Source organism: Oncorhynchus clarkii, chromosome 22 (assembly GCF_045791955.1).
Source record: "Oncorhynchus clarkii lewisi isolate Uvic-CL-2024 chromosome 22, UVic_Ocla_1.0, whole genome shotgun sequence".
NCBI lineage: Eukaryota > Metazoa > Chordata > Actinopteri > Salmoniformes > Salmonidae > Oncorhynchus > Oncorhynchus clarkii.
The window spans coordinates 39,664,774-39,676,205 of record NC_092168.1 but is presented as its reverse complement, the minus strand read 5'-3'; the positions used below and the strand labels follow the sequence as shown (position 1 = coordinate 39,676,205).

At 41.9% G+C, this 11,432-nt stretch overlaps 1 protein-coding gene across 1 annotated transcript; it reads right to left on the bottom strand.

Moving 5' to 3' along the window:
- Positions 1 to 4,387: 4,387 nt before the first annotated feature.
- LOC139380392 (putative methyltransferase DDB_G0268948) lies at positions 4,388 to 7,822 on the bottom strand. The gene is made up of 7 exons (XM_071123029.1): positions 7,709 to 7,822; positions 6,949 to 7,068; positions 6,491 to 6,654; positions 5,317 to 5,530; positions 5,099 to 5,202; positions 4,833 to 4,970; positions 4,388 to 4,719 (listed from the first exon to the last, which is right to left on the bottom strand). The coding sequence occupies exons 2-7, from the start codon at positions 7,057 to 7,059 to the stop codon at positions 4,626 to 4,628; spliced, it is 825 nt and encodes a 274-aa protein (XP_070979130.1). The 5' UTR covers positions 7,060 to 7,068; positions 7,709 to 7,822; the 3' UTR covers positions 4,388 to 4,625.
- Between the last annotated feature and the right edge of the window lie 3,610 nt (positions 7,823 to 11,432).

The window sequence follows — 11,432 nt, the reverse complement described above, 5'->3', positions numbered from 1 at the left end:
AAGGTACAAATCTGTAATTGTGCCCCTGAACAGGCAGTTAACCCATCGTTCCTAGGCCGTCATTGCCTAGTTAAATAAAGGTAAATATATATATATATATATATATATATTACCCAGTTGTAGAAGACCAGAGGTGGAGTGGTCTGAGTCACACTTGTTCATCTGGGGTGGGTCCACCCAAGAGCAGAGATCATGTCATACAGGATCCTTGTTGTGAAGAGGGCACGACAGTGCCTATTCCCCCTCAGGAGACTGAAAAGATTTGGCATTTGGCATGGGTCCTCAAATCCTCAAAAAGTGCTACAGCTGCACCATTGCACCACTCCGACTGCAAGGCACTACAGAGGGTAGTGCCCATTACATCACTGGAGCCAAGCTTCCTGCCATCCAGGACATGTATACCAGGCCCCAAAAATTACCTAAGACTCCAGCCACCCTAGTCCTAGAATTTTCTCTCTGCTACCGAATGGCAAGCGGTACTGGAGCGCCAAGTCTAGGTCCAAAAAGCTTCTTAACAGCTTCTACCCCCAAGCCACTCCTCAATTAACAGCTAATCAAATGGCTACCCAGACTATTTGCATTGTCCCCACCCACCCCCATTTTTACACTGTTACCACTGTCTGTTTATTATACATGCATAGTCACTTTACCTCTACCTACATGTACATATTTCCTTCAATTACCTTGACTAACCAGTGCCCCCGCACATTGCCCCTGTACCCGCAGCCCCTGTATATAGCCTCGCTAATGTTATTTTTTTGTTGCTCCTTAACGATTCTTTTTATTTAAACCATTTTAATTAATTTTAACAGTTTATTTTAGTAAATACTTTCTTAACACTTTTTTTTTTTTTAACTGCATTGTTGGTCAAGGGCTTGTAAAGTAAGTATTTCACCTGTTGCTTTTGGCGCATGTGACAAATACAATTTGATTTGATGATGATAATGATAGTAATTAGTGTTCAGCCTTGAGGTGGGCTATACAACACACAACACCTTTTGTGAAGCCATTGAGCAAGTAGCTTTGCATACTGGAGATCTATTCACGACGTGTCGGTCTGCTGTACGAATACACAATGTTATTATTCTGACTGTCAGAGTGATTGATCGCCACTCAGACAAGTCACAGAATGAAAAAGGATAAGAAAACCAGGATAAATACACAGCAAAAATGGAGGGAAATTAAGGGAAAGCTTGTTTCTTTTTTGCCCAGTGGGCTGTTATTGCAGGTCATGGATGTACAAAGAGAAACCATGATATGACCAGTTAACTCCTCTGGCATGTGGAAAGTTGACACTAGTGTCACGTGTACTCTTGCATAAAGAGCAAACAATACCTTAGAAAATCCATAAATGTAGGCTACTGGGGGCAACCGCCCCCCCCCCCCCCCCCCTGTAATTCACATTAAAACAACAAGATGTCACCAAATTATTTCCCCCAAACTTTACCTTGGCTGCCACTGTTCTTGCTAAACAAAAAGTCCTCTGTGTCAGCACAACATTGGAGATGTTTCAACAAAATTATTTTGTGGTAAGTTTATCAAATATTTTGCACATTTGAAAACGTTGTAGATATATTCCAATGAAGTTAGATCTATGAATGTTATTTAAATATACAAGTAGGAAAGCCTTAAGATAAATAATACACTTGTTTAGTGAGAAACATTTAGATAACTTTTGAGTAAAGTAGTAATTTCTTGGATGACTGTGTTGGAGGCAACTCACCCCCATTTGCTATGGGGTAACCGGCTCCTGGGGGCTAGTTCCCCCTTTATGGATATGAATGTGTTTCTACCTGTCCTTTAGACAATGTCTAGCCCAGTTAGCACTAGGTTATGCTAGGTTATGCTAACTTGCTAGCTAGCAACTTTACTTGCAGTAAATGCTAGCCAGCTAGCTAGTTAGCATAAGCTGCTAGGAGTACTAGCTAGCAACCGAACTACCATGATGTAAAATACATTTAAAAGACAACGTAACTTAATTGCAGTTCTAAATGTTTCCACTAGTGACTGATAGGTTTACAGTTTATGTTATTTTATAGCTTTTTAGCTATTTTACACAGCGTTTTATGTCATATAGCTAAATAACTAGCTACGTTTTTGAGAGAGCTTTTCATCTCTCCCTGTTTTCAGTCACAGGTGGGGACTGGATTAAGTGTGAGCAGTGCAGGTGTGCTCATGAGTTGTGCTCTAATTTGACTGTAGATAGCTTCATTTGTGACCTATGTACAAATTAGAATTGTTCAATAGCAGAGAATAAGAGAGTTGCCACATCAATGTTACACTGAATTAATGAGTTACGTTATTGTTATTAAATGTTATATTCCAATGTTATATTCCAATGAATATTACATTTAAATATAAAATAACTATTGAAATCCTTTTGCTCCTGAATGTCATTTTAAAGACTGCTGGGACTTAAAATATTACAATATTTAAATAATATTTAGTGCAATTGTACATAATTGATTGTATGGAAATAAAACAAAGAAAGAACAAAGAAAATTAATGTGCAGGTGAGGTACAAAGAGGGACATTACATCAGATCTCCTCATAGTGCGGATATTAATGGTGACATGTGCAACACCATTTACCCCATATTTTATTTAAATAATTAAAATAAGACAACTAGACCTAGCTTTTAAGTATTACTTACTAAACAATTGCTAAATAAAACAGATTTAAATGGACACTTGTGTGAAACCCTATCCCATAATCTTCCCCTGGGGGCCAGTTACCCCATGGTGGGTGTTTTCTAAAGACAACATCTCATGAAATAACAAAAAAAGGGTAAACCGTAGCCATTTATTTCCCTTTATAGTTTATTCACCTAGCATGACCTTCATCCACATACCAATTTCTTTTTCCAAATTTAGCTTTTTTATGTCAGCAATTTGACATTGTTCTTGGGGGGGGGACTAGTTACACCCAGTGCCCTATAATTCTTGTACAATTTTTAGGCTACATTGAGTTTTTCTTTCATTATTTTCTTGTAGAAAAATGATTTATTTCTTTTAGCATATTGAGAAGATTTGAATGGGCAGTTATATACTGTCTGTAGAGATGCTATCTTTATTAGCATCATAAAAGCTGATAGTATTTCAACCACATATAATATGCGTCGAAGCCGAACTGAAATCTAATCAGAAACATGTTTGGTCATTTTCACAGCTTTCTATTTCCTGACAACCTGTCAAACTGATGTCATTTGGATTTTTTTAACAGAAAATCGTTCCTGTTTATTTATTTATTTTTTTCCCCCCGAGTTGGGCTATTACATTTTCTCACAGGTGAGTACTCGATCCGGTGGAAGACGACGAGGGCTAGGTATGTTGGACTGGGACACGTTTTAATATGTCAGCCATGGTTCTGTGTAGCCTAGTTATGCTAATATATTTGCAGGTCATTTTGTCTTTGACTTAATAAGTATAATATCTTTGAATAGTTAACAGGGAAACAACAAGTCCCAGACAGTTCGTAATATAACTAGTTAAATAAAGGTTAAATAAATCAAGAATATCATACCAGAGGGGTCTTCGTTTACTAGGCTACCTAAATTATTGGGATCATCTGGTTAGCACAAGTGTTTGGAATGCATCGTTGTCGTTGACAAAATAGACAATGGAATGCCTTTTCACACGAAGGTCCGAAGTAGGCCTGTGTAAATTATGTGATTGTATTGGAGACAGGTTTATAGCAGTGAATGTCATATATTCATTTACTCTTGTAGCATTTCTAAGTAGAAGCCATATCAGCCAGCGAAACGAATTGTTCTCACTTTATGACAGAACATTCAGATTTGTGGGGCTCTAGACCATAATTATTAAGATTTTCTTGTGATCATAAAAAAACGACTTATTTTGCTCAAATAGAGATATAATTCAAATGTGTTTTCTTCAAAAAGATTGGCCTGGCTGAGAATAGAACATTCAAACAATGACCTCTAGTGACCATAGTTGGAACAGCACCTTAGTCAGCAGAGTGCAGGTAGCATCTATTCAAATGTCATGTAATCTGGTGTGAAAAATTCTGTTTTGGCAACAATAAATTATCATGACCAGATTGTGTAGCTAAAGAGACCGCCATTGGAGTTTAGGACTTAGAAACACCCACACACAGACATTCTGAAAAGTAATCTATAGGAGCTTGTATCCGTGAAGGAAAACTGGATACTGAAAGTGCTGTGCTAGGTACCAGTACTTTTAGCCATAAAGAGATCCCTCTGCTAGGAATCCTCTACTCTGCACACACACAAATCTGGTATCACTCATACCACTGGGCTATGTTCGTCTGCTTGTAAAGTAAACAAAACTGTAGCCAGAGTGACAAATATAACAAATGAGATGCCAATCACTGGAAAGTTATAATACAAATGTAATCACTTATTCGATCATTTCTCATGTTCACCATGAATCAATTTTATTTCACCTTTATTTAACCAGGAAGGCCAGTTGAGAACAAGTTCTTGTTTACAACTGCGACCAGATAAAGCAGAGCAGTGTGACAAAATCAAACAACACAGTTGAGAAGCGTACAGTCAATAACACAATCAAGACAGATAAGTAGTAGCACATCTTAGTGTCCAGTGTCAAAGGGAACACAGTGTAGTCTCAGTCAGCGATCGGTAGCTAGTCCTCTGACTTGCAGGCTAGCAGGAAGAAATACCTTACTCCAACCACAAGCTCAGTCTCTGGGGAGGTCACCCCCATCACAGCCAACAGTCTGCAGAGGAGAGAGGGAACGAGAGAGGGGGAGAGATGGATGTGAGATGTAACATGAAATGTTACCTTTACGTTTTTGACCAGCATCAACTAGGGATTGTGACAGGGACCAACCTGTGGGTGATGTCAGTTGACAGTCTGCTGGCTTCCTCTGGGTCTTTCTTTAGTAGAGCCTGGTAGCTGGAAAATGACTCTATCATACCCATGTAGTTGGACAGAGTCATGGACTTCTTCACCCACATACACTCCTGCCTAACAACACAGCATTAACATTACCTTAGAGTATACCCAACCCATCTTGTACATCAAATCAAACACTTCTTGTAAGTACATAAGTAATAGCAACGAGGGCAGTGGATGTATCCGAGCTCAGACCTCACCACTCTTTCTCTGTGTAGGGGATGGAACTGTAGCACTGTTTGTAAAGAGCAACAGAGCAAGGGCCCAGGCAGGGGTTACGATAGGGCAGGAGTGCAGCATAAAACTGATGAGATAGAATTGTAAAAAAACAAACAAATGTTGAAAAAACAAACATGTGCGTGATCGACTTATGTGTTTGTATAATACACGTGTATTCTATTTTATAAAGTTTCCAGACCTCTTTGCAGACTGTGTTGAGTTTGTGGGAGCAGTCTCCATAGTCAAGCTCCATATCCATGGTGTAGTTGAGTAGGGCCAGGCAACCTTTAGCCTTCAGGATCCTGTGGGCTTCCTGGAGGAACCGCGCCCGGTCAAACCAGTGGAAGGCAGACATGGCCGTCACCAGGTCCACTGAGCTGTCTGCAAACGGCAGCTCCTCAGCCTGGCACTGTCTAAACAGAGACACAGAGACGTGAGACATACTGACACAGGGATACATACATACAAACACAAGGTCATGTTGTAATTTAAAGATATCCGACAGAATGGTACCAGATCAGTTAGTGCTGTTTTGCCAACTCCTAAGATTATTGTCACAATAGGAGTTGACAAAAATGCACTAACAAATCTGGAACCAGACTAGAATTCACACACAATGTTGTGTTTTGGTTTGGTTCCTTGGATATGACTTCCTTCATTCAGTCCTAACTGGGAACATCTACTGTACGTGTAGATGTGTTCCAGAACAGTATTAGTAGCTGTAGCTTCTTTGTTTGCTCACTAGAGGGAGAAATGCATGAGTTTGAGCAGACAAGGGTCCCATTGTCTGTCTTGGCCCTTGGCCTAATTTCACCGTGTCCCCTTCAAACAAAGGACTCTAACCCTATCGTTCCTTCTCCCATCACACTGGTTTAGTTAAGCAATAAGGCACAAGGGGGTGTGTTATGTGCCCAAAATACCACAGCTAAGGACTGTTCTTAAGCGCGACACAACGCAGAGTGCCTGGATACAGCCCTTAGCTGTGGTATATTGGCCATATACCACAAACCCCTGAGGTGCCTTATTGCTATTATAAACTGGTTACCAACGCAATTAGAGCTGTGTTTTATCATACCCGTTGTGTACGGTCTGATATACCACGGCTGTCAGCCAATCAGCATTCATGAACCACTCAGTTTATTATCTGCATTATACTAGGACTCTTGTTAGGTCTCAGAGAAATGCCCCAGAAATAAATTAATCTGTACATAAAATCTACCCTCTACACTACCCTATAAATACTACTTATACCAAAACTCATTCTGTGACTATAATGTGTTTGAATCAGAGGGTTTGAATCAGTGTCAGTGTCACTACAACGAAATACAACCCTATCCTCCCCCTGAAGACCTCCACCTCTCTGGGGCTCTGACCTGTAGGAGATGTTAGGGGCGGTGGTGTGCTCCTGGGCCACCTCCAACTGGGCAGGGCTGATGTCGGTCCCCACCACTGAGGAGAAGTGAGGGGCCAGGAGCACGGTCCCTTGACCCGACCCACAGCCTACGTCTACTGCCAGGTCACAGGGCTGCACGCCCCTCTGTCAGGACAAGACACATGATCATCACACATAGGTATGAGACATCATTAGTATATGTGAATATTTTTTAAGGCAAGAGATTGTCCAGTTTATTAGTAAAACATTGAAAAGCAGGAATAAAACATGCAGCAATATAATTCTCTAATTTAATTCTGCACTACTATTTGTCATTGAAAATGTTTTACATCCACAGACAGTAACTATATGATTTGAACTCATACTGTACATATTGCATGAAAATAAGAACAAACAAATAGTCTTTTGTATTCTGTGAAACATGTATGTCACTCCTACCTTTTTCTTTAGGAAGGACATGACTTCTTCAATGAGTTGAGCTGAGGGAGAGACCCTGTACTTCCAGTAGGAGGTAGCATGCTCCTTACCTTCAAACAGACGATGGGCCATGCCACTGAGCTACAGCAGAAAACAACAGGAATAGAAGTGTTCTCTTCCACTCAGAAAGATTCCTGCTACTTTACGGCTTTTACTTCAACTCAGGCAAGCTCTCTTTCCAACCTGGTCTCAGACTAGACGTAACACAGTAAAAGTACTTCGTAGACATTCAAATGATAATTGATATGTAACGTTTGGTATGGTTACATAAGACAAGATTACTTAAGGCAAACCCTCTTAGCTATCCTTTTAACCTAACTCCTAACATTAACCTCTAGCCTAGCCAACATTAGCAACAACAAATTGTAATTTGTAACATATCATACGAATTGTAATTTGTAACGTATCATCTGAAATTGATGACGGACATCCACAAATTAATACAGACCATACGAAACATAACATATCATACTAAATTGGCAGCACCCCACACCTCTCTGATTCAGAGGGGTTGGGTTAAATGTGGAAGACACATTTCAGTTGAATGCATTCAGTTGTCAACTGACTAGGTATCCCCTTTCCCCTAAATGGAGTGTCCCGGATTTACGTACAAAATAATACGAAATGCTCTGAAACCAGGTTGCTCCTTCTCACTGGCGTGTGGTCGCTACATAAACAAACGTGATCACACACACAAACAAACATACAGATGCACACTCACCTCCGGAAATTCCCTTACTTCACAGGCCCAGTTCTAGGGAAAACAATATGTGTTAGGGCAGGCATGTATGAGAGAGGCCCCGGGATAGAGAAAGGAAGGGGCATGGGCAGTGGCTTCATGGGGATGTGGGTTGTTTGGTAATGAGGCCTTTTAAGAAGGGGGCCAGGGTTACATGGGTTCGCAGAAAGCTGTGTGTGGTGTCAGAACTAATAAGAAGTCCTGTGGAGATGGAATGGGGGAGGGATCGGAATCTTGTTAGCCAATGAGGTGGCTTTTCAGTGATGATTGGAGGTGGGAAAATACAAAAAAGCCAGTCTTCCTGCTTACTTAGATATTGTACAATCAGATCTCTCTCTAAATTTCAAGTTCAAGTTCTTCTCTCAGCGATGTTACATAACCCTGTTGATATATTATGATACAGTTCTTCTCTCAGCAATGTTACATAACCCTGTTGATATATTATGATACAGTTCTTCTCTCAGCGATGTTACATAACCCTGTTGATACATTATGATACATTTGATTGACCCCATACTTCCCATATTGAAAAGGAAGTAACAGAAAATCCGGACAAGTTTTTGAAGTTTGATAATATACAGCAGTTTCAAATGTGTCTATATGCATACATGATTCATTGCGCCGGAGAAGATGGCAGATGTTTCACGTGGCCCCAGCCGGTTGTGTTTTTTTGTTCACTTATTTGCATTGTTTGTAACTTATTTTTGTACTTATTTTGTACATAATGTTGCCGCTACCGTCTCTTATAACCGAAAATAACTCATAGACATCAGGACTGAGATTACTCACCACGGACTAGCAGAATCCTCTTTTTCAATTCACGACACTGGCGAGCCCCGATGCGAAGGATACGCTACTTCCTCGGGAACAGGCCCCGATCCCCGTGATCTGCTTGAAGAGGAGGCGGAGAAGTGGGGTCCGGCTGCCTTCTGAGAATTTGCAGGCGATCGAATAAACCCCCACTTCCATCCATTCTGCTTGCAAACGTGCAATCTTTGGACAATAACATCACTGACTTACGAGGAAGATTAAACTACCAACGGGACATTAAAAACTGTAACATCTTATGCTTCACGGAGTCGTGGCTGAACGACGACACCTTCAACATACAGCTGTCTGGTAATACGATGTGCCGGCAGGATAGAACAGCGGCATCGTTGATCCAAGATGGCGTAGCAGTCAGACGTATTTGTCCTTTGTCTTGTCGTGTCCCATGTATATGTATTTTATATATTTTTTTCACCTGGTTTAAATGCTATTTCTAGAGACAATATCTCTTTCATTATCACTATATGCACAGGTTTACCCCCACTGTATTCACATCCTACTATACCTTTGTCTGTACATTATGCCTTGAATATATTCTACCGTGCCCAGAAATTTGCTCCTTTTACTCTCTGTTCTGAACGTACTAGGCATCCAGTTCTGTTAGCCTTTAGCCGTACCCTTATCCTACTCCTCCTCAGTTCCTCTGGTGATGTAGAGGTTCATCCAGGCCCTGCAGTGTCTACCTCCACTCCCATCCCCCAGACTCTCTCATTTGTTGACTTCTGTAACCGTAAAAGCCTTGGTTTCATGTTAACATTAGAAGCCTCCTCCCTAAGTTTGTTTTATTCACTGCCCTCGCACACTCCACCAATCCGGATGTCTGAATCCTGGCTTAGGAAGACCACCAAAAACCTTGACATTTCCATTCCTAACTACATTTTCCGACAAGATAGAACTGCCAAAGGGGGCAGTGTTGCAATTTACTGCAAAGATAACCTGCAGAGTTCTGTCTTACTATCCAGGTCTGTACCCAAACAATTTGAGCTTCTACTTCTAAAAATGTACCTTTCCAGAAACAAGTCTCTCACCGTTGCCGCTTGCTATAGACCACCCTCTGCCCCCAGCTGTGCCCTGGACACCATATGTGAATTGATTGCCCCCCCATCTATCTTCTGAGCTCGTGCTGCTAGGTGACCTAAACTGGGACATGCTTAACACCCCGGGCCATCCTACAATCTAAGCTAGATGCCTTCAATCTCACACAATTTATCAATGAACCTACCAGATATAACCCCAAATCCGTAAAAACGGGCATCCTCATAGATATCATCCTAACTAACTCACCCTCCAAATACACCTCTTCTGTTTTCAACCAAGATCTCAGCGATCACTGTCTCATTGCCTGCATCCGTAATGGGTCTGCGAGCAAACGACCACCCCTCATCACTGTCAAATGCTCCCTAAAACACTTCTGCGAGCAGGCCTTTCTAATCGACCTGGCCGGGGTATCCTGGAACGACATTGACCTCATCCCGACAGCAGAGGATGCCTGGTTATTCTTTAAAAGTGCCTTCCTCACCATCTTAAATAGGCATGCCTGTCTGCATGTCTGTCTGCCCTTGACCAACACAAAAACATCCTGTAGCGTTCTGCATTAGCATCGAATAGCCCCCGTGATATGCAACTTTTCAGTGAAGTTAGGAACCAATGTACACTGGCAGTTAGGAAAGCTAAGGCTAGCTTTTTTAAACAGAAATTTGCATCCTGCAGTACAAACTCAAAATAGTTCTGGGACACTGTAAAGTCCATGGAGAATAAGGGCACCTCATCCCAGCTACCCACTGCTCTGAGGCTAGGAAACACTGTTACAACCGACAAATACACTATAATTGAGAATTTCAATAAGCATTTCTCTACGGCTGGCCATGCTTTCCACCTGGCTACCCCTACCCCGGTCAACTGCCCGGTACCCTCCACAGCAACCCGCCCAAGCCCCCACCATTTCTCCTTCACCCATATCCAGATAGCTGATGTTCTGAAAGAGCTGCAAAATCTGGACCCCTACAAATCAGCCGGGCTAGACAATCTGGACCCTCTCTTTCTTAAATTATCTGCCGAAATTGTTGCAACCCCTATTACTAGCCTGTTCAACCTCTCTTTCGTATCGTCTGAGATTCCCAAAGATTGGAAAGCTGCCGCGGTCATCCCCCTATTCAAAGGGGGTGACACTCTAGACACAAACTGCTACAGACCTATATCTATCCTACCCTGCATCTCTAATGTCTTCGAAAGCCAAGTTAACAAACAGATCACCGACCATTTTGAATCCCACCGTACCTTCTACACTATCATAAACGCAATCGATAAGAGACATTACTGTGCAGCCGTATTCATCGACCTGGCCAAGGCTTTCGACACTGTCAATCACCACATTCTTATTGGCAGACTCGACAGCCTTGGTTTCTCAAATGATTGCCTCGCCTGGTTCACCAACTACTTCTCTGATAGAGTTCAGTGTGTCAAATCGGAGGGGATTTCTTCTCTGTATACATCAATGATGTTGCTCTTGCTGCTGGTGAGTCTCTGGTACACCTCTACGCAGACGACACCATTCTGTATACTTCAGGCCCCTCTTTGGACACTGTTAACTAACCTCCGCTCTCGTTGGTTGGCCCTCGCTTCATACTCGTCGCCATACCCACTGGCTACAGGTTATCAACAAGTCTCTGCTAGGTAAAGCCCCGCCTTATCTCAGCTCCCTGGTCATCATAGTAGCCACTAGTAGCACGCGCTCCAGCAGGTATATCTCATTGGTCACCCCCAAAGCCAATCGTCGTCTTTCCTTCCAGTTCACTGCTGCCAATGACTGGAACGAGCTGCAAAAATCTCTGAAGCTGGGGACTCATATCTCCCTCACTAGCTTTAAGCACCAGCTGTC

What these genes read in the sequence shown, in the direction of transcription:
- LOC139380392 (XM_071123029.1), bottom strand. Translation starts at nt 7,059, where the DNA reads ATGGCCCATCGTCTGTTTGAAGGTAAGGAGCATGCTACCTCCTACTGG. An exon ending in CCCTACACAGAGAAAGAGTG is followed by an intron (nt 4,971 to 5,098) that starts GTGAGGTCTGAG and finishes CTGTGTTGTTAG; the next exon opens with GCAGGAGTGTATGTGGGTGA. An exon ending in TCAACTGACATCACCCACAG is followed by an intron (nt 4,720 to 4,832) that starts GTTGGTCCCTGT and finishes TCTCCTCTGCAG; the next exon opens with ACTGTTGGCTGTGATGGGGG.